General features: G+C 36.7%; 1 protein-coding gene across 1 annotated transcript in view; it reads right to left on the bottom strand.

Annotated features, from left to right (window-relative positions):
• LOC136825246 (protein spaetzle 4-like) overlaps positions 1-25,000 on the bottom strand; it is a 95,566-nt gene that overhangs the window by 65,664 nt on the left and 4,902 nt on the right. Inside the window, exon 2 of the mRNA XM_067081284.1 lies at positions 1,106-1,275. Within this exon, the coding sequence (XP_066937385.1) occupies positions 1,106-1,275 (170 nt within the window). The remainder of the gene's footprint in view (positions 1-1,105; positions 1,276-25,000) is intronic.

Below are 25,000 nucleotides of genomic sequence, written 5' to 3' on the forward strand. Positions count from 1 at the left end.
ACAGTGTAACAGTGTACAAGACACCTCCCGCTAACTTTTGGTAATATAATGCATTGTCAGTTGGTATTAGTTAAGGCGTTTACTCTTGACTTTTAAAGGCAAAGTCGCATGAGTCAGTAGGACTAATCAACGCAATCAAACGTCCATTACCCCCCATATACAGGAAAGGGGGCGGGGGCGGAGATGGGGAGGCCAAGAAAGTGGGTTGAGGGAAGGGTGGGGGGAGGAAGGGAGAGGGAGGGAAGGGATGGGGATAAAGGACGTTCGACTGCATAGTTTGACGATGCTTGGCAACACCATGTAAGTCAAGAGTAAACGCCTTAACTAAAACCATTTGACAATGCACTACATTACCAAAAATTAGTGGGAGATATCTTGTACACTATATCAAAGTACCATTTCAATCAAATAATTGGTTTGGCAGATATTTGAGAAAAATGATGACTTGCGGTCCCTGAAATGGATAGTAGCTCAAATGCAATATACATGGCCAATTGCTTGTCCAATTAAAAGGGGTCTCTTGTTTAGAGGGAAGGAAGATAAAAGGTGACAATAATGAGGTGACCTGTTTGCCATTTTTGTGTGTACTGAAGTCACTTGAAGTTAAGCTTCAGGTCTGGTCGGAGAGTTATTGTTCAGCCGCTAAAGCAAGGAAGAGGCGAAGTCCAGAAGATGGGGCTGGCGCAGAAGAGTATTTTCCTGCTTTTGAACTCTGTAATTATTGACATACCGATTTGAGGAATGGTTACGCATGTAACGCAAACAAAAATTGCGATTATGAAATCAATGGCGTTTGCTTCAGTTTCTACAGGCAAAGGTTTTAGTTTTTGCCAGTTTTTATAACCGTAATATTACCAAGTAATTTATTTTAATTATCTCTTCTTCCTTTTACCCAAACTCTTACGTTATCCCGTGTTTTCCAGTAGCTGTTAAGACTTGAAATATTCTTGCTAGCACTTCAGACCAAAGTGTGGTGCGGGTTAAAGGAATCAAGGACTGCTCCCCGCGCTTGAAACGCGAATTTAGCTGAAGGTACAGCATAAACAAATTTAGCATAACAAATTCAGACGGACTGAATAGCTTGTCAATGGAGCCTCTCACTTACCATGGATACTGTGTACCGGGCGTCAGGCAGAAGGTTTCCTTAGACAGATCACAGGGGACGTCATAGTAATGGTGATGGTACTGCCTTCCATATCTTTCGTGGCCGGCACCACACGTCATGTACTCGTCGTATGGAGTGGCCAGGGCCATCGCTGACAGTTCCCACCATATCTGCAACGGACAACAAGAACACTGTCAAAAACGCTATCAGGAAAAGCACACCTTACACACTTAAATATAAAATTTACGTTATAAACAAAAGCTATGGAAATGAATTCAGACAGCAGACAGCAGCGGAAAACAATGTGGGTGAGACGTGCAGTTTATCGAAGCATTTTTTATTAAAAAAAGTCAGCGCTGAAATTCCGAGATTTGCAGCTCTTACATCTGTTGAAATGTCCTTTTGTTCATGTATGCAACTATGCATATATATTTATGTATGAATTTGCAACTCTAACTTTAATGGAACGTCCCTTTCCACGCATGTATATATATATATATATATATATATATATATATATATATATATATATATATATATATATATGTATATATATACATATATATATACTGTATATATATGCATCTACACTATATATATATACACACACACACACACACACACACACACACACACACACACACACACACATATATATATATATATATATATATATATATATATATATATATATATATATATATATATATATATATATATATATATATATATATATACATCTGTCTGTCTGTCATGAATTTTACACACGTTTATATACTTTCAAAAATTAAGCCTCATATAATGCTTTAATATCGAATTCATTTTACCTTACATAAACTGACATTCGAAGAAAGGTATACATGATAAGCCCTCTTCGCGTGACCAGGATTCAAACCTGTCTTTCTGGGTGAAAGTGGAAGAGAAATTAACCAATCTTCACCATGACTGCTGAGCATTAGGTTTTTAACATGCTGTATGCTTGTCATCAATTATCTCCCAAGTTTCTCACCATTTTAGGTCTTGTACTACAAAAACCATTTCTCTCGGTGGCTTCAGGTCTCTCGGTCAGTGGGTTTTCACATTCACTCCCATAAAGGTTCGTCCCATCTTTTGCTTACATCCTGCTGCCTCCCTTGCTTTACCGTTCTCAGGCTCGACTTCTCCCTCACCCAATCGTCATCTGCTCTACTTACTTCCACCATTCATATTAACATTCATTGTTCCACTTCCTGGAATGTATTTACCCTCATACACTTACTTTCACTCACATTTACTCATAACTTTCACCACTTAACAAAACTTTCAAGCTATTTTACTAATTTTTACAGTTTCTTTTCAATGTCCTTAATTAGTACTGTAAGATCTGTAAATTTTATCCAGTCAACACACAATTATCTTATCTCACAACTGCACAACTACACCAACGATCCTTTCTCTGTCCTCTTACGTCATTCCATCCATTAAGAAGATATTGAACCTCCAGGAAGACATAACACACCTTTTCTACCTCACACGGTCACTGTCTTTCTGTCACTCCTAACAACATATCTTCTATACTTCACCACACTTCACGTTGTTTCTCTATCACTTCATCGTAAGTCTGAGATTCATTCTTGTCACATGTAGCCTTCTCCGTTCGCTTTCAAACGGCTCACATCATTATTTAATAACGACAACTTGAGCCAGGCAGCAGCCTTTCTCTTTTCTCATCTCACAGTATTCTTCGCATGGAAGTCCTTGAGCCGTCTTTCACACTTTTTAATGAAAATCTTAACATTACTACCAAACACGTTCTCTGTTACACTAAATCTTTCTATGCTGTTCCACTTTAAATGACGACATATACACGTAACTTTATTATACATGAGAGAATTCAATATGCATTTAACCCAGTAATATACATAATACTATCTATTTCATTAATACAACCATAAGTTGTAACATTATGCTGAAAGGACACTGGCCAGCTTTCAGTAAATTTGGCGAAAAAAAGGCTATAGTCTACTAACTAGAAGCCGAGACTATGCTAAAATTCATAAGCTTTGGTTCAAAACAAAGTAATTAAATGTATAACACCAACTCACAGTATAGCTCTAAAAGCACTAGTTAGTTGTAATTCTACTTTACTCATTTCTACCAGTATAAAGGAAGTTGAACATGACCACCTTTGCTAGCGAGTTCACTTCAGAAGAGAATGCTGCTGTGAATCAGTTCAGTGCGCATTTTGAATAGCTGTTGAATGTGGAGATAAAAAGAGGTAAATAAAACTAATGAAAAAGTGGACGGGTTTAATGTAAATTTGAGGATGTTTGTGGAAGTAGCTTTTGTGAATGATAGAGAAGCAATTAGAATGCTGACGAATAGAGAGAGTTGAGGGATAATATATGAGATGATGTGGTAAAGGGGTGAAGGTGTGACAGAGTGGCAGGTCAGTGCGTTGTGGGTATGTGTGGACGAGGGAAAGCTCCAAAAGCAGTAGACGAGAGGAACAACAAGGTAACAGTGGTGACTGAAATAATGATAAAGGCATCATATTATTTATACGAGGGAAGGATTAAGACTGGATTTTTGCTGAGAAAGTGAGACAAATAACAAAAGGACTGACAGCAGAAGAACAGCGTGGGTTGACTTTTTATTAAGAGACAATCGTAAGAGAAGTGGGAAATTACTAGCAAAAGCTGTATGTGGCATTCATAGATATAGACATGGTTTTTAGTAAAGTGAATGAAAATTTTATTTTCTGAGAATGAATGAAAAATGTTAATGGTTAAAACAAAACAAGTGTTAGAATACACAGATTGGAGAGTGAATAGTTAGGTTAGAAGAGGGGTGCGTTGTGTCTGCATGGTCATTATCACCTCTATAGATATAGTGATGCTAGAAATCAGAGAAATATCGGGAGATACAGGCGCAAAGATGGGGGTTAAAAAAGTCGTTCCGAGTAGAGTTTGGGGAGGCTGATGCTTCTGGATGATGCAGGATAGTGAAGAGAAAGTCAGACTGAAAATGAGTCTGGGAGTATTTGTATACCAAGAAATAGGAAGGTAAAAGCGAACAAGTAAGATTATTATGGTACAAGAAAGCTAGGTAGGTGGAGTAATAGGTATAAATATTAATGTTTGAATTACGGAAACCGTTGATTCCTATACGTATTAAGGATTAATTGTAACATGAAGGCATCTGAGTATAAGCAAAAGATTTGGAAGGGAAGAAGTTTCCATGCAAAACAAAGTTGGAATGCGTGAAGGGACAGTTCAGCCAGTTTAAGCTGATAAGATGAAGTATTGTTCTGGTATGCAAAAAGTAGACTGTGGATTGATAATAGAGTATGATTTGGAAGAGTTTGGAAGTAAGATGGAAGGAAGATTAGAAAGTGGTGTACGGATATAGGGGAAGGGGCACTAGGACAGAAAAGGTTTAACATCCATGGGCAAGGGGGCGCTTGCAAGCCAGAGATAAGTGGTAGTGTATGTAGGGGGTCATACAAGCTTCTGATGAGTCTCCTGTGGAAGGTTATTTTACTGGGATTCATCCTTTATTCAAAAGCTAATGGATGACTGTGGAAGTAACTGTTGTCTCGTTTCTACTCTGAAACCAAAGCCCATTGGAGAAACAGCTATGTAGTTACAAATCCCTCAAAAGTAACAGACCAGAGATCAGACCTATGAGGGAAAATAGCTTGAGCCCATTTTATGAAAAATCAAATGTAACTTTGTTGAACCGGGCCCTGAATTGGGAACCTGAGTCACGGCCGGGTTGGAGAACGCCATGGGACTAGTAACCTCATCCCCTGCTGTTCCTCAACCCCCAAAACAAAAAATTGCTGAGATATAGAAAGTTATGACTTGGACATAATGAATGATAACTCAATTGATATCCAGAATGTATCTCTACCTTCTGAAAAGAAGTACTGGGATATGGAGTAACAAGGAAACCTTGCATACAGGTGAAACCTGTATGCAAGGTTTCCTAGCATACGGGTTTATCATTCCCTCTTGTCTAGAAGAGAATGATAACGAAGTAGATAGTGAAGTTATACTAAGATCAAGAATAGGAGAGAATTCTTGGACATGCAGGCTGATATTGACAAAGCCATGTTATCAGGGCATAGCATTTGTGTTAAGGTAGCCTACACGATTATTAATTAAATATCCAGGGATGAAAAGAGGAGGAGGAAGAGAGAGCGCGTTGGGCAGAACATTTTTATGAGGTCATGAATAAGACATTTGAGGGGATAATTGATTGATACGCCAGAAGCTGAAGAAGAGTTGAATATACTGTGAATGAATTCGTAGATATTGAGAACCACCGCAGAGATACTTTGGCTGAAACCGAAATGACTCCTCGCATAGTAACTGGCCTGTTTGCCCAATACGGAATGAGGAATCAAAGCCTAAATTGAGAATTGGAGGTCATAGCAAAGGTACCAAAAAAGGTGACCTGACTGAATGTTTTAACTGGACGCATTACACTTAAGTCAGTTGTACTGAAAATATTCAGTATGCTTATTTTCAAGAGGCTATAAAGGAGAATTCATAAAAAGTCTAAGAGATGGAAAAGCTGGTTTCAGAAAAGGTGTGAGTAGCACAGATCAAATAATTGTCTTAAGATACATTGTGCAGCAGGGTGTGAGATTCCAAAATCCCCTTCTGATGCCTTTTGTTGACTACGAGAAGGCCTCTGACGGCGTCCACAGGCCGTTAATTGCTACGTTAATGACGACGGAGTCTTCTTCAATGAAACTGCAATAAACTGCGGTGTGTTGCAAAGGAATGTTACTTCCCCTTTATTGCTGCAATACGCGATATAAAATTAAGGCTAAAGGTCAAGCGCTGGGACCTATGAGGTCATTCAGTACTGAGAAGGAAATTGAGAGTAAAAAGATTTTAAAGGTGTAACAAGTGGAAAACCTCGCAGTTGCACTATCAAACAATTGTCAGATGGTGGAAAGTAAGACGGAGGAAAGAGAATATGAACAGAGGCCCAGTAAAAGGAATAGAAGGGGTTGCAGCTAGGGGCCGAAGGGATGCTGAAAAGAATATAAGTAATGACTACAGTGCACCACGTGAGATGCACTGACGGCACTGCCCCCTTATGGGTCCCTTTGTTGTTTTCCCTTCTCAAAGATTTTATAATGAAAAAGTGGTCGGTGGCGGAAGAAAAAGTTTAGGTTGGGTTAATGGTAGAAAACTGACAGACTTAGAATATGCTGATTATGCTGTTTTAATCAGTAAAAAAACAACATAGTATTCACAAGCTTTCTTATTAGATTAAAAAAAAAAAGTAATGAAGACAGAGTTTGCAGAATGGGATGAAATAACATCCAGTAGAGATAGGATTGATGAGTGTCAGTCTTTCAAATACTTATAACAATGATAACCAGTAGGTTTCCTTGAGTTGAAATTAGTGACAAATCATCAAAGGTCATGCTGAATAGAACTGGAAAGTTAAGCACCCTGAAATTGCTTACAAAAGCCAAGTCATACGCAAGTCTGGTGCGATCTGTATTGTTACGTGGACATGAATCATGGTATGACAATGAAACTAGCCTATATCTAAAAGATATTTTAAGAGTATTAGGCGCTGGAGAGATTACGAAAATTCCTTAAGCAGATGAGGTAGTGATGATGGAGGTGGAGATGGCTTGGACATTGTCCTTCCCATAACCCCTGGCAGAATAGTACGTGATAGTGCCAGGTGGGCTCCTGTGGGCAGCTGAGGAGCTGGAAGATCCAGACCTACTTCGATGAGAAATGTGGGCAAGGGAGGATGGACATGAGTGGAGATGAGTGGAGACAAAGCACAGGAAAAATATGAGTATGGGAATTTCACAATGACCGTTTGCGTCACACAACTTGGATGTCATGTGACATACATACATACATACATATATATATATATATATATATATATATATATATATATATATATATATATATGTATGTATGTATGTATGTATGTATGTATGTATGTATGTATGTATGTATGTATGTATGTATGGATATCCCACCAGCAAAGGAAGAGCTTCATCTATAACCCTTTCCGAACTGAAGCGTTAGGAAAGAGGAAGTTAAAATGATATTCTGACTATAAACATTTTTGTATAATTTTTTCAGCATTAAGCAATTCCTACAAAACTGAAAGGCCCGCGGGGAAAGACAACTTATCGCTCAACGCCCAATTCCAGCTTTAACTCCTGAAGTGCGGGTGAAACCCTGAGCAGAAAATGTCCACAGCTTTAGTCATTTGATATATCTACACCAGTAAGCTCCCTGGCAACACATCAAAAACCCTACACACTGTGCCACTCAACTCAATCTTCCATCACTCTTGTGTTTCCTAAATACTAAGGCTCTTACTTTTCAATATCGCTTTCACTCCAGCTAATCAGGACTTTTTAGGTCTTCCTCCCCTCGCTTCTGACTATGCGGGATTACAGACGTTTCAACAACCAGTCGTTCACCGTTCTCTCTACATGATCAAGCCAGATATTCCACGCCATTCTTTTACTTATGCTAACCTTCTTATAATTTTAACAATAATTCCGTATAAGCAATTTTAGCCGTTTCAAACTCTCTTCTTTCGTTCACATTCACTCTCCACACTTCATTTTCTTAGAGGAGAGTTAATTCAACATTCCCTTCGTACATTCCAACCTTGGATTCACCATTTTTTTGGCTCATCTGTTCTTTCCTCCTACCATCTTCCATTATTTTTAATGTTTAATGTCTATATGAATCAACTTCTTCCATTCTTCCACCATCTATACCGACATTCATTGCTCCATCTTACTACCATAGCCTTATTTTTACTTGCATCTGTGCTCATATTTTTCCTCTTGCAAACACAGCCAAACTTTCATTAATTTCTGCAGTGCCTTCTCACTGTCCCCAGTGAAATAGTTCACACTCCATTTTCGACTTATTTTCTTATAACTCAACTTTGTATCTATGATGATTTTCCCTTCTAAGACTTCTTGTATTACTCAGTCCATAAAAATGTAAGACATCCTCGGAAGCATGAGACACCCTTATGTCAGAACCACTTTTACAACAAAGCAGCCATGCTCTTCCCTTCTACATATTCTGAAACATACTTTGCATCCTTTATATAAACTTTTAATCACTCTCAACAACCTACCTTCTATACTATACTTTCTCAACCTCACAGCACTGACTGCTTTTATATTGGTTCCATCATTTCACTCCCTTTTCCTCTACAAAGTTCTTCCTCTACAAACTGCACCAATCAAACCCTATTCAAAGTTCACCTTTGTTTTCACTCCGACCCCAGTGAAGAACAAGAGGAATTTGTTTCCTAATTTAAACCTACAAAGTTCGGATTTCCTGTAGGTACAAATGTTTCTGCCACGTAAAATCAGTTTAATTTTATCAAAATCCTGTCATACATCTTCATTGCAAGTCACTACATACATACATACATGCCTGATGGGCAATGACCTGCAACCAGCAGCTCTCTACCAAGCAAATACAGAAGCAGGACAGGACAATGAAAAGATTCAATGACTTGGATTGTGGTGAGAGAAGACCTGCCCATTAAGAAGAGACCAATACCGAAGCCCTAATAAGAGGTACAAACACCCACCGGTGTCTGTGCTAACATCACTGCCCTGGCCACAGCTGATTCCTAAGACTGTGAAGACTAGGTATCCACCACAGGAATAAAAAGGAAAAGAACAGGATGGAGAAAGTAGGAGAAGAATGAGAAATAGGAGGAGGAGCAAGAAAAGGAGAAGAAGGAAAAAAGGAGAGGAGATGAAAGAAAGCAAAAGACTGGTGAAGGGTGAAGTGAAGATAGTGGCAGGAGAAGTAGATGGAGCAAAAGGAGGGAAAGAAAAAAACTGGAGAGAAGCAACACCAGAAATGCAAGAGACACCTGGTCTGCACGTAAAATCCTTGGGAGCTAGGTCAAGCAATAATGAAATTCTATGGTATCTCATCTGAAAGATACTGGGGTCACAAATATGCACACATGGACACGGAAAACAACAAAACTACATAAGCAAAGTGAACTAAGGTCATTATAATGTCAGCCACACCATCACCCCGAAGAACAAGGCACCTGTATATTTTATTTAACCAGACCACTGAGCTGATTAACAGCTCTAATATACATGAAATGAAGGATTAGATTTATTTTTACGTGGCTAAGAACCAATTGGTTACCTAGCAAGGGGACCTGACAAAAATTGTGGAATCCAGAACCACATTATACCGAGAAATGAATTTCTATCACCAGAAACAAATTCCTCTTGTTCTTCACTGGCCGGTCGGAGATTCGAACTTATCAAGCAATGTATTGATTACTGGAAAGCCTGATACATGACCAAATCTGACTTGCTCAAGAGTTACTGATGCATACCTCTCATGGACTAGGCAGAATGATCTTGGGCCATGGTTCAGTTTGGCCAATCCAGGTGAAAACTGGAAGTATATCAGAGTTCCCTATTTCACAAACACACCATTTACTTGGGATGTCAGAATACTATTTCATATTTTACGAGAATAATCCTTGTAAAATATGCAATAGTATTAAAGTGACTGATCTCCCCAAGAAAAATAGCTTCATGTGGACCACTAAGTGACAGGGGACACTGAGGTCACTCAAAAGGTCACTCAATGTATCATCCATGCTCAAAGCGCCTGATTTTAAGAATTTACCTGGAATCGCTGTGGATGCCCACAATCTCGAAACTGGCCCCATTCAGTTGCGGTAAGGGGACCACTGTGCTGATTAACCCATGGGATGATGTTCGAAAAAAAGTTTGAAGCATCCTTTAATTATGAAACAATGAAGCGTTATAAGCACATGAGCTAGCAGTTAAGCATTCATAATCCCTTTGTATCATTAGATCATAAAGTAGTGGTAATCAATAGATACTGGACTGGACCCTATGATTCCAAGAGCTTGACCCTAACATCCAGCACATTGCTGCTGATCAACTACTCATCTTCAAATTTTAAGGAACACTGGAACACTTTCAGTGATTACACAGCTTAACACTGCTTAAAACTATGGACTTCCCTTTCGCCCCTCTAAATATTCTTAGGCTAACAGTCTCAGAATTACCTGGGGCCGTGAAATGTACAATAAGACTTGTGCTAACATTAACGTGCCATTACAGTCAAAAGAAAGAGATGCTGACATATTATGGTTTTTTCCCAGGAACATGCAGAAAAAAGGTGTAAGATGCATAAAGCCAGTCTTTGATGGTACTAGACCTTTAGCTAATATGTCGAGAATGTAAATTTTTCCTGAAATTAAAAACTTATATATATATATATATATATATGTATATATATATATGTATATATATATATATATATATATATATATATATATATATATATATATATATATATATATATATATATCAAATTACTTCTAATAATATATATATATATATATATATATATATATATATATATATATATATATATATATATATATATATATATATATATATATATATCAGAATTACTTCTAATATATATATATATATATATATATATATATATATATATATATATCAGAATTACTTCTAATAAAGTTAAGTATACCTTAGTTTAACCAGACCACTGAGCTGATTAACAGCTCTCCTAGGGCTGGCCCGAAGGATTAGACTTATTTTACGTGGCTAAGAACCAATTGATTACCTAGCAACGGGACCTACAGCTTATTGTGGAACCCGAACCACATTATACCGAGAAATGAATTTCCATCACCAGAAATAAACTCCCCTAATTCTTCATTGGCCGGTCGGAGACTCGAACTCGGGCCTAGCAGAGTGCTAGCCGAGAACTCTATCGACTTGTCCAGCGAGGAACTATTACTTCTAATAAACTGATAAGAAATCCTATCCTGCGGTTAGCTGGCTGTCACAGAACATTACATTACAAAGCTGGTGTAAATAGTGAACTTGAAAACTGAGTGGAAACCACAGAAAGTCTTTTATTGATTTGGCGACCCAGAGTTTCAGTCAGTGGCAATGTTTGTCACAGAACTCTGAATGACAGCTTCTATTTAATATCACATTCTGAAATTGCAAGGTGCTCAGTTGCTAAACAAAGGAAGGAGACATTTTTAACAAATAAGGAGAAACACATTTAAAGTTTTGCAAACTTTTAGCAGCAATAACTTTGTTATATTACGTACCAGAAAGCTATTTTTAAAAATCAAAACTTAACTAAAGTTGCATAGTAAGCATAGCAACTTTTAGCGACAAAAAAAAAAACATGTGCAGAAACATTAAAAAGGACAGCAAAATACTTATAACATTGAAATGTAATAACTTTTTTAATATCTTTTAGGAATTTGATTTTTGTTCCTAGTGAAAGTTTATCATAATGCGCTTATCTTGAAATAAAGATACGGTTTTGAAAACATGAAAAAATATATTGAGTTTAAAAGCTATTAAAAAAAACAGTAAAAATTTTGGAAACTTTGAATAGGGATTTTTTTTTTTTATTTTCGATGTTGGGCAGTTAGATCTTTAAAATGAAAATGTGGTCCAAGTATGGTCTACAACTAACTTGGGTGAGATTATGCAGCTTTGAAACGCAATAACTTTGTTATTAATATTAGTGTTAGGAAGTCAGTTCTTTCTTCAACTGATAGCTTATTGAAAGGAGCTTATAATGAATAAAAAGACATTAATTTGAATAAAAAATCAATGGAAGGTAAAAGACTTAAAATATTCGTCAAACATTTCACTAACTTTGTTTTTATTTATATCAGGAAGCTAATTCTTCCTTCAGATGATATTTTATTTAAAGGAGTTTTCGTACAATAAACTGAAAAACTTTTTTGAAAAACTCTAAGGAGGTAACAATTCATTTCAAAATGTATAGAATTATGCAAAATTCAACCAGGAATAACATGTTATTTTTGAGGTTAAAAGTTATTTTTTCAAAATAAATAATCTGTTCCTCTGCTGCAATGGAAACTTTTATTTTTGTAAAAACATGATGAACATAGCCATCAGTAATACACAATGTTATTAATACTAATGAACATTTATTAATCACCGAATAATCATGCTCTCACGAATATTAAAAGGTTATTATTATTATTATTATTATTATTATTATTATTATTATTATTATTATTATTATTAAGCAGTCAAAACCCACTTCCATCTTGTCTCGGACTTAGAAGCAAAACCCTTGGCAATTTCTACATCAGAGAATTTTCCTCATCACTTTCACTACCCAACTTGATAAAGCAGTAACGACAGAATACGTAAAAACAGTAAACACTGTCATTTTAGAGGAGAAGCACAGCACTCCCTCCTCAGAAAGATGCAGAGATAAGAGGCGAAAGGACAGGCAGGGCAAAGGGAGAGTGTCATTGTGGTGTACAAGTGCTGTCCCCTGATTTAGCTGCTGATACAGAAGTTCTGGTGAACTATTTGGTAGTTGTCCTCCTACAACATTCACCTACCCTCTCTCCCCACCCACCCACACTGAGAGATGGGATAGAATAGAATATATAGAATTTAGGCCTAAGGCCAAGCACTCTGGGACCTATAAGGTCATTCAGCGTTGAAAGGGAAATTGATAGTAGAAGGTTTGAAAGGTGTCACAGGAGGAAAACCTCGCTGTTGCACAATGAATCAATTGTTAGGAGCGGTGGAAAGTCAGATGGAAGAAGGAGAATATGAACGGAGGTACAGCTAAAGGAATGAAAGAGGTTGCAGCTCGGGGTCGAAGGCACGCTGCAAAGACCTTTAAGTAATGCCTACAGCGCACCATGTGAGGTGCACTGACGGCATTGTTTGGTTTCCAAGACTTACACACACACACACACAAGTCAGTCTTAAAGCCCAGAAGAGATATTTATTGTGGGGATTTTTTTAAATCACTTGTAATCGTCACTTTAAAGTGAGCAAGTTTGAACCTGCTAAAGAAAGTGCAGAAATATTATGTGCAAAAAAAAAAAGAAAAATAAACAAAACCGTCCAGGATGGTGCTTTGCTTTGCTTTGCTTCTGAGGGCCTTCTGTAAACAGGCATTTTATCGTTAACCCTAAGTCTGAAGTTCTATAAAATGTCTGCCACATTGGAGTGAAGGATAACCAATTCACAAATTACTCAAGGTGAATAACACTAGCAAAAAAACTTGATTTGCAAAGGTCAACTGTGAGCAAAATAAAGTTGATGAGCACTTTCACAAAAAGACTGGAAACTGAACATGAGAAACACAAAACAGGACTAAACTCGGGATCTAATATTTGTGAAAACATTTTCGATTACAGCCATGAATATTGTATTTATGATATGGGATTTGCAATCAATATTTTGGCTATCAGATAACTCGCCAACTATCATAAAAGATATAAACTTTTTTCTCCCTCAGTAAGAAAATAAGGCGTTTGGTTACACAATCAGCAACTTCTATCAAGGACGAACTATGTTATAATTGAATCTGTAACATTTCGCTTCAAGCTCTCGATTTCATTCACTGTTTCTCTTCAAACAGTTCCTCTACGAGCTTTTCAAATTCATTGCAAAGTAAAGCCCAATACTATTCTAGACTTAATGTGCCTCCCTCGTAAGTTTGCGCAAGCGCAGCACCTGCAGAAGTACTATATTCTTTCTAACTAGCAATCGTAATTACTCATGGTATTTATAAAATAAATATTTAAAAGATCCCGTGATTGAATTCCAATAAATGTCTACAAACTTGGTAATAAAACAGAGAACATAGTATACAATATTTAAAGTCACTTCCTCAAATAACACGAAACTGATACCAGTTTTCCCATCAGTTCTTTTTCCTTTGGTGGAGCAGCATAACAGAATACAACGCAGACGTTCAAATCAAGGCCTGCGAAAATCCAGGGAGTGTGGGAGGAGGGAGAAAAGTACAACTCCGAAGACAGCAATGAGTAAGCCTCTAGAGAAAGAGAGGCGGTCGTAGGAGAGTGAAGACCAGCAGTCAGAGAAGTCTGTAACTCACAAGGATTATAGAATTGCATTGTAGAATTTAGGCCAGTGGCCAAGCGCTGAGACTTATAAGGTCATTCATCGCTGAAGGGAAATTGACAGTAAGAAGGTTTGTAATGTGTAACAGGAGTAAAGCCTCGCAGTTACACTATGAATCAATTGTTAGGAGAGGGTAGAAAGTAAGATGGAAGAAAGAGAATATGAAAGGAGGTACATTAAAAGAAATGAAAGGGGTTGCAGCTAGGGGCCGAAGGCACGTTGCAGAGAACCTTAAGTAATGCCTACAGTGTCCGACACGAGGTGCACTGACGACACTAACCCCCCTACTGGGGCAGTTGCACTGTGAAAGAATTGTCAGAAGAGGGTGGCGAGTCAGGTAGAAGAAAGAGAATATGAACAGAACAGAGAGCAACCCACAAGAAGCAGATTGATAAGCATAAACATCCTCATGACTCTCTGGAAGACAAATCTTCACTTTTAAACAAACAGAACAAAGAACTTTTCCATAGCGTGTATAATGTCTCATCACATACAGTGAAAATCCCTTATTTCATGAACTTTGTGAAAAGCAGTCAAAATGGAAAGCTCCCAACATTTGCCTAAATATCACTGACGCGTGTTAAGTAAAAGAAGTGATCAGAAAAACATCGGGGAATGTTGCAGATATCCAACAGGAACGCGAACATAAATACAGGAATACTTAAGAACCATACCTTGCTTTCTGACCCTAAAGCACGATACTTTTTCAGTACTCATAAAAAGTAAACATTGTTAATCTGTTCCTTTAGTGCCATGTTACCAACGATGCAATATGGTAACGTGATGAATGACACGTGCAATATTTTCTTAAATTCACAGACGAACCTACATATTATTATTATTATTATTATTATTATTATTATTATTATTATTATTATTATTATTATTATTATTATTATTATTATCCAAAAGATAAACCCCTATTTATATTGAACAAACCTACAGGGGCCGCTGACTTGAAATTCAAGGATAGTTTCCTTTCGCTATTTGCACTAAAATGCTTCGATGATTCTGCCATGCGAATGTTTCCACTCATGTTGGTCCCAACCCAGGATGCAACAAGTAATCGCGATGAAGTCAAAGGCTGGTGGGAAGTGTCACGTTTTCGACATTTCTGGCGTGGTTTAATCTTTCCGCGTTCCTGATTCTCTCAATAAGTGAATTTTATAGACATTTTTAGGTCAAAATCTGGATAACAGGCCACCAGTAAATGCCAGATGCCGTTAGCACATAGTCTCTCGTGATCAGTGCTTGTACTTGTCACAGACAGACCTTGAAAGTTTATTGAGAGAAGCTTCAAGTCCTAATGAAACTCAGCAAGTAAAAAATGCGCCGAAGTTTCTTCGGTGCAATCGAGCTTTCTGTACAGCGTATAATGCTTATGAAACTCTCAGCTACGGCCCATAAAACTCTCAGCCGCGGCCTATGAAACTATCAACCACGGCTCGGTGGTGGCCTGTGTTGTTGGCACTTATAGCGATGCCAGACGCCTTAACCTTAAATAAGATAAAAACTACTGAGGCTACAGGGCTGCAATTTGGTATGTTTGATGATGATTGGAGGGTGGATGATCAACATACCAATTAACAGCCCTCTAGCCTCAGTAGTTTTTGAGATCTGGGGGCGGACAGAAAAAGTGCGGACGGACAAACAAATAGTCATCTCAGTAGTTCACTTTTACAGGAAACTTAAAAGCCGAAAGGGTGGGAGAAGAGTCCCCTGAGACTGAATTTATTTGGCTTACTTATTTCTCATTTGGATGCTCTTTTGTCTTAAATATCATTTGCTTTAAAATGTTGCGCACTAATATACAAACACTATTAATGCTGTGCCATTTCACCTGTGAACGAAGGACTTCGCTCATGTTGAGTGTAAGGAATTCCCTGGCAACGTGGAAAACGTAGTTATAAGTATTAATGAGGAAAAGTGAGCTCTAGATACAATACCAATTCTCTTAGTCCTACACATCATACTGGCAATTCTGGAAATATTGTTATAAACAGTACCTGAAAAGACATAACTCCTAACAGAATGGTAATTTAGTTCCTAACTTTCAGGTAAGTTACTCTCTGCAAGGCATCATATTTGGTTTAGGATGAGAGACCAGCTGCAGTGACTTAAACTTGCCTAATATGAAACTTCCAAGAAGCAGGTGGGCCTAAAAATTTAACATGTTATAGAAACCATCTATGATGTTTTAGCACTGGAAGTATTTTGAAACCACTGCAGTTAACAGAGATCAGTAAAAGAAAACGCACCACACCATAAAGAAAACTTTAATATCCATAATGCCAAGTGGTTCTCACACAAAACCTTTGCTACTTTTGACCGGTACTTTCCTCCAAAAGTTTATATATGTGGGGTATATATGGGCTATGGCAAGGGAATTCCAGTCAAGCAAGCAAAACATGATTTCTGGATGATGCTGAAACTTCAAGCTGCCCCAACAGGAAGAATAAATAAATATTGATTTAAATGTCACTGACATTACACTTGTGAAAGAACCAAATGATTCAAAATGAAAAATATTCTACAAAACCAGAGCACTCGGTACATTGCAAAACTCCCAACCAAGCAACGCAACGCACCTTGTCGTACAGAAAAAAAAAGAAAGTAAAGTCAGGAAGTCCACTGATCTGCAGAATTAGCTAATCAGAAACTTTAAATGAAATCAAGTATTCTATCAAAATAAAACTCATGTTCTGGAAAACACTGGATCAAGAACTCTTTGACAGGGAGTATGAGTTTCCGAATAGGTTTTAGTAGAACATTCCTGAAGTCAAAGGCATTTGAAGAGGTGAGGACAACTACAGTTGAACTGAAAGGGGGAAGAGAGACTGCAAATCTCCCACAAAGCCAACAGTATAGTTAGCAAAATGCTCTGCAGGGTTTCATTTTCATTCACTCATTCTAGACGCGATTAGAATCTTTGCCAAGCACTGTAAATCACTGGTATTTTCTCTCAAAAAGAGCCGGAATGTGCCCAGTTGTCTAAATTCTCACCAGTGACAATTCCAACAGGCAAAACAGTAAAAGATCCCGCTCTCAGATCCAACAAAAGATCCAACCAAGATGGAGTCAGTTCTGACCTTGAACTACCGAATCATAGCATAAAAAAATCCACTCAAATCCATTTCTCTGTTTTCACTGCTATGCTGATATCAACGTAGATAACAGAACTCAAACTCTGGTGCTTAGGTTAGTGAGACAAACGTCCATACAGCAACACTAATAAATAAATAAATAATAATATACAATATACAAATAAATATATATTTATAAACATACACATATAAAAATAAATATATATTTATATATACTGTACATATTACATATGACATGCATATACATATACACACACACACACACATACATATAAATATATATATATATATATATATATATATATATATATATATATATATATATATATATATATATATATATATAATATTATATAGTATAAAAACACACACACACATACACTGCTGCATTTTCAATATTAATAAACATTAAGCTATATATTTCTATATCTATTTGCCTCATACACTGCTGCATTTTTTGAATAAAACGTCGTTTCACTCAACATCGGGAAATTTTATAAGTCCGTCAGGTGGACTCGAACCACCGAATGGTTGGTGAACGACGACTTTTCAGTCGCCCCCAAAACCTTTCGGTGGTTCGAGTTCAGCTGTTGACGGATATCTTTTACTTATAAATTCGTCTTTTTTTAGTTTGTGAAACAGATATTATATATATATATATATATATATATATATATATATATATATATATATATATATATATATATATATATATATATATATATATATATATACATATTTGTATATACATATATATATATACATATAATTTATATTTATATGAATATGTATATGTTTATATATGTATATATATATGTATATATGTGTGAATATATATATATATATATATATATATATATATATATATATATATATATATATATATATATATATATATATATATATATATATATATATAATAGAGTTCCTTTATGGAAAAGGTATTTATGCTATTCCAGTGAGTCAAAAGGAAGCATTGTAACCCAAAGAGGAAATTGGGAAACAAGTGTATGCCAGCCGGTAGTATCTTAATTTGAGTCTTTTATATGAAACAAATTGATCTGATTACTAAATGGGGAACAAATTCAGTTCTTGATCATGTTGAATTATCCATCTGGAGTCTCAAGTCAATAAAATCAGACAAAGTATTTTTGTTCTGCCATGCCCGACATTTCAATTGTCTATAAAACAAGCATTTTAGTTTGAGTAGTAGTCACAACGCTATAGTAAACAAGTAAAAATTGCGCCGAAGTTGCTTCGGCGCAATCGAGTTTTCTGTACAGCGTATAATGCTATATGAAACTCTCATCCACGGCCCATGAAACTCTCAGCCACGGCCCGGTGGTGGCCTGTGTTGTTGGCACCTATAGCGGTGCCAGACACACGAGCATGGCTAACTTTAACCTTAAATAAAATAAAAACTACTGAGGTTAGAGGGCTGCAATTTGGTATGTTTGATGATTGGAGAGTGGATGATCAACAGACCAATTTGCAGCCCTCTAGTCTCAGTGGTTTTTAAAATCTGAGGGCCGACAGAAAAAGTGAGGACGGACAGACAAATAACTATCTCAATAGTTGTTTTTTACCGAAAACTAAAAGTCCGCATCGGAGCCCAAAACCTGAGATAACTTGCAACACTGTTTTATGTTCAGCTGAATGATCAGCAGATTTCTTCAAATGTGTATCTGTCATCACTTGCTACTTATTGTTCATCATATCCTGCTTACAAGGTAACGGGAGCATTCAGTTCATGGTGTTTTTGCTCCGTACTTCAAATTCACTAGACATTTTTCGTGATGTGGAATCTCACATCCACCTGCACCTTCGAGTTGCTCGTATGATTTCTATTGTTTAAGTAGTCAACAGGACAGGCTCTTACTGACTGGTTCAAATTAAGTTAAAACGATACATCAGCACATTTGAGATTTCAATACATCCTTCTGCATTGCTGGGAAGGCTGTATGGAAACTTGACTTGCCTGCCTCTCCTCTCCTCTAGTTATGATCAACCCTTTTCAAACAGTTTGAAGAGTTTATTACCTACAAAGTGTTTTATTTTCTGCTGCTGATATTAATTTAATAATCTGTCAACCAAAAGCTGTCATTAGTAAATACGATAATCTAAACATTTAGCATCCACAGACTTCAGCCTGAAGCGCTCCATCGCGTTCACTAACAAGGGTGTGTGACGTCACAATCACAAGATTATGATAAAAAGATTTCCTGCCCTTCTCTCCCGAAAATGGCGAACGATTTTTTCCCCTCTGCAACTCCTGGCACTCTCAGCTAAAAGATTACAAGCAATATAATTTTTGTATCCGTTCCTCTCGCTCTGCCACGACAGTTTTTGATGTTCGTGACGAGTTACTTCTTGGGTTATCAGATCCTCTTATCTGTTCCACCGCAGAGGTGATGTGAGGTCACGTGACACACGACTTATGGTGACGAAAGAAATGAGTCACTCACTCTTGCTTTCTTTTTTCTGATCCCACTTGAGTGTCATTAGGTGATATGAACAACATCATCTTTCTATGTCAGTCACTTATTTCCAATAACTGAGCAGCTTTCTAATGCTGGCAATTACAACCGTCTGCAACCTCTGGTTTTCCTTACGTGAAGCGTTACAAGATCATACTATTTTTAGTCTTTCTCTCTCTGGAGGTTACTCAGACACATTACCTTATACATGGACGTCAGTTTTTTTACTCTAGCGTAATACATTTAGTAAGTTAGAATACTTTAAAGAAGAAACAAAAAATCTCTCGAAATCTCCGTTTTCCTGCATATGGGTTTGTAAAACCAAATATCTTTTTACTCTCTCGTGCACCATTACATTACATCACTGCATAATACAACGCCGAGGTTAGTTTGGGATCTATTTGACAAAAATTGGGTCGTTTGACTTAGGCACAAATAACTGTGTGAGTCATTTCTCGGACGTCGTCATCTTTCACAATATTAAGGAACCGATTCAGAAAACCCCCTCTTTTAAGTTAAATGATACATAATTATTTCCTGCAAATATACATGTATGTATAATAATTGTATGTATATATATATATATATATATATATATATATATATATATATATATATATATATATATATAATATATATATATATATATTATATATATATATATATATATATATATATATATATATATATATATATATATATATATATATATATATATATATATATAATATATATTTATATACTGCACACACACACACATATATATATAATATATATTTATATACATTATATATATATATATATATATATATATATGCATATATATATATATACATATACACATATATATATATATATATATATATATATTATATATATATATATATATATATATATATATATATAGCTATATATATATATATATATATATATATATATAGAGAGAGAGAGAGAGAGAGAGAGAGAGAGAGAGAGAGAGAGAGAGAGAGAGAGAGAGAGAGAGATTCAACAGCAAAGCATTTTGCCTGAAAGGAGGTGACTCTCGAAAAACAAAGGAGGTCAGTCAGTGATGACACATTCATCCTCTAAATGCTGAAATAAGGACAGAAGAAAGAATACAGAATTTGGGCCAAAGGCCAAGCGTCAGGAACTCTGAAGCCATTCAGCGCGGAAACGGAAATTACGGTAAAAAGGTTTAAAAGGTGTAACAGGAGGAAAACCTTGCAGCTACACTATAATTCAATTGTTAGGAGCGGGTGGAAAGTAGGAAGAAATAAAGAGATTATGAACACAGGCACGTCACAAGCAAAGAAAGGGATTATAGCTACGGGCCTAAAGAAGGGACGCTGCAAAGAACCGTAAGTAATGAACAGTCTGAGACCAAAAGTTTAACGGGAAGATCAAATGAACAGTCTATATATAATAGTTTAATATCACATATATATATATATATTATATATATATATATATATATATATATATATATTTATATGTATATATATTATATAAATATATATATACATATATTTATTATATATATATTATTGTATAAATGTATATATATTATATATATTTATTATATATATATATATTATATATATATATTTATATATATATATATATATATATATATATATATATATATATATATATATATATATATATATATATATATATATATATATATATATATATATACAACTTTCCTTTTCTTCAGTAGGAAGTCTTTGTGTGTTCCACTGCGGAAATGAGGAGGTCATATTCGTCAGAGTATCCTAATATTCAATTCTTAGCAATTTACAGCCACGGAGTAATTTTGAGGAGTGATTCATATCACGCTTTGCTTTCCAACATAAAACAATGGAATACAAGAACAAATGATCAAAAAGGTCATTCTTTCTTCAATTGTTAAAATCGATATAGTTGACAGTTATAGAATGAGGATCATGAATATAATCTTAATTACATATTGTACCTACATACAATGAGTATTTGTGTATATAGCCTACATTCGCGATCCCCTGTCTCGTCAATCACTGCCTCAAAAGCGAGCAATGCTTTAAAATGTGAACATTAAAACTACCATTTAACATCTCTAATAACAATAATGATAATTATGATGATAATAATAATAATAGGTATGGGCTTATTTTCTTTGAGCGAAGTTTCTTTCAGCTGAAGCGAGCAAAGCTAGGCCAGGCGGTAACGGATAAAAACTGACATAACGGTACACGAGAGAAGAAGGAGGCTTCCTTAGAAAAGTGAAACCGGTCCCAGAGAGAGTCCCGGCAACTGATTTCTTGAGATGATGTCTTCACTCTTTCAAACTCTTGTGGTGCACAAACGACGCAGCTCATCGAGAAATAGGCCGTTATGCCTTCGTTTTGAGAAAATAATGGCAAGAGAAACGTGAGCGACCCACGAAGACGGGTTTGCATCGGCACCACCGCGATTACAGGAGGTCGTCCAAAGCCAAAACGCAGTGAAAAGGACGCGCAGCCACGGTCCGCCAGCGAGTCTCCACCCCACTAACCCCAATCTTATTTTCAGAACCACCAACGCTATACTTCATCTGTAAAGGCGAGGGCTGAATGCTATTTCCACTATCGCACATTTACACTGACCGTTTGAGCCTATAATGAAATTTCAAAACAGCTGTTTAACGTTACATATTAGGATATTAGAGACAACGAAAGCTATCGGCGGCTGGAACAGCTTTTGAAAGTTGGTGGTGTGCTTTCCATGCAGCAAACGCCCTCGATGAAACCGAGCAGAGCGGCAGCAACATTCCTTCACACCTGAAATTTCACTCGAGGACGGAAGTTGAATTCATGCAAGCTTTTAGCTCCTAAAGGTGACACACCTTTCACGGTTGATCTGCCTTGGTTATTCGTCCGATTCCTTGCACCAATAGGCTATTCTCTTTGTTCTAGACAGCTTTATTGGAGAATAATAATAGGTTATTTTAATGGTTGAATTTGCTACATAAACAAGAAAGGACAGCTCTCAAGAGTAAATAGATACCAAATAAAAAACGTGACGCAACACTTATCAAAATTTTCATGACACCAACAACCAAACAGGCTGTACTTTCTTAAGTTCCAACAACTCGAGGTTAACTGAGCAATTGCTGCAGCGAACTGAAACATCCATTAAAACTTTCTATACGAAATTTCTAAACTGGCTATCAATGATGAGCTGAAATATTGATAAAAATTAAAAAAAAAAAAACACAACTTGCTGTATGATGTACACGATAAAAAATATACACCACTAAGCCTGATCCCTAACCATGAATAAAACATAACTGGAACCTCGGGTAGACTACCAGAGAAATCTAGACACAGCTTTCACTTCTTCCCAAATACATTTCAGAGGATACACCTTCGTCAACGCCTGAATCATTCTCTCTCTCTTACTTCTGCTCTTTTCGTTGAAAGTAGATACATTATTGGTTCTTGTAATGATTCTTTCCAAATATATTTCGAGGGTTACCTTACTTTATGCCTTCATTATCAACATTACTTATTATTATTATTATTGCATTACATTAGCGTACCCATACCGTCAAAGATGACAGTAAGATACGAATGGGTTGAGACGCAAGTCCTGACCTTAAGAGTCCCGAAGCTCGGTCTATGGTACCTTCATTTTTCGTATTTGCTGTGTTTTTGGGGGTTGGCGGCTGGTGATGAGAGAGGGGTTGGCCACGGGCTGGACAACAGCAAGTCTACACGCAGAGTTCACTACCTACAGACTATCAATGCCACACAGAAAAATTTTGCATACGCACTCGGCTTCAACAATTTTATCATGTTATTCAACAGTACTCACAATAGCAGCTGCATGATGCGTCAACAATTCCGCACCAGTCATAAATATATAGCAGCTCAAGTAGAAGGGAACCTTTTTCTGATCTGGTCTCTCTGACTTCATCAAATATTGATTAAAGTAGTAAGATTAAATATGTCAATACCGATTTAGAAAAGAGGAGTGAATCAAAGTGCTTGAAAGGCCGAGGTTCACTTTTTACTCTGTAATAAAGAACTCTGTTGGTAATGACGCTGAAATGGCGATGCATTTATTATCGCAAAGTTAATCTTGTGTGTATCACTTCCTTTACGTCTACTTCCCAGTGCTTCCCGCCCCCCCCCCCCCGCAACCCCTCTTCTTTTCCTCTTCCTATTCGGGCATTTTTATGATTCTGATGACACCCGTTGAATGACACTAACATTGTTCACGCCCATGTCTCAATAATTCAAATGATTATCTACTTAGTACAGGAAAAAATAAATGCTATCAGGTGATGGAAGAAGCAGGATCAAATCATTACTTTCATTACTTACATAACTACTTACACAATGAAGAGAGAGAGAGAGAGAGAGAGAGAGAGAGAGAGAGAGAGAGAGAGAGAGTTCCTCACAGTATACACTACTAGAAGAAAGATTCAGCTTAGACAAGATCGCTTAAAATAAGATGCTTCTTTCACTATCACGAGGCTACTGTCACACAATAACCTATCGTTAGTCAGCATCTTATTTAGAGTCCTTTTATATAAAGATAAATCCAACACTACGCAGAGTGAAGTGTTCTGGGAACGGATTAAACTTTAATTTCAAAATGTTTAATTCCATGAAATAAATTCAAAGGACCTCAAGAAGCAACAGGGATGTTCGCTGTCAAATAACAAACCAACGAATTTCTCAGCGTTACTTCTAGATGACTTCAGCCCTGCGAGTCCTCCCTGGTTTCCCATAGGGCTGACCTGAGCATTTGTTTTCAAACGAAACAGACATGACGACACTTAAAGACAGAGCAGAAGAAGTAGGCCAATCAGGTAGCAAGAGAGGAAAGGGTATGGAAGGGAAGTAACACAGCTGGTGCCTGAAAAGACGCAGCTAAAAAGAAAACAAATGAATCCCAGAGCACAGGGCAAGGGGCACACGATGCAAATAGTCTAGGTGATTCCATGCAAATTGAGTGGACGGATATTGTGTAGCCAAAGTATTTTGGGTTGGCTGGATACCATTCAGTCGGTCTGATGCTAATAGGTTTGATATGGACCTCTGGACTCGATATCAAGGCGAATTCATCACTTTGCTGTTAGAATGAGACTGATCAGCAGGAAAGTCAGTGTCACCAAGGGAAACAAGTAAGGAGTTTTCTGTACAGCGTATAATGCTGTATGAAACTCTCAGCGGCGGTCCATGAAACTCTTAACTGCGGCCCATGAAACTTTCAGCCACAGCTCGGTGGTGGCCAGACACACGATCATGGCTAACTTTAACCTTAAATAAAATAAAAACCA

Source organism: Macrobrachium rosenbergii, chromosome 37 (assembly GCF_040412425.1).
Source record: "Macrobrachium rosenbergii isolate ZJJX-2024 chromosome 37, ASM4041242v1, whole genome shotgun sequence".
Classification (NCBI taxonomy): domain Eukaryota; kingdom Metazoa; phylum Arthropoda; class Malacostraca; order Decapoda; family Palaemonidae; genus Macrobrachium; species Macrobrachium rosenbergii.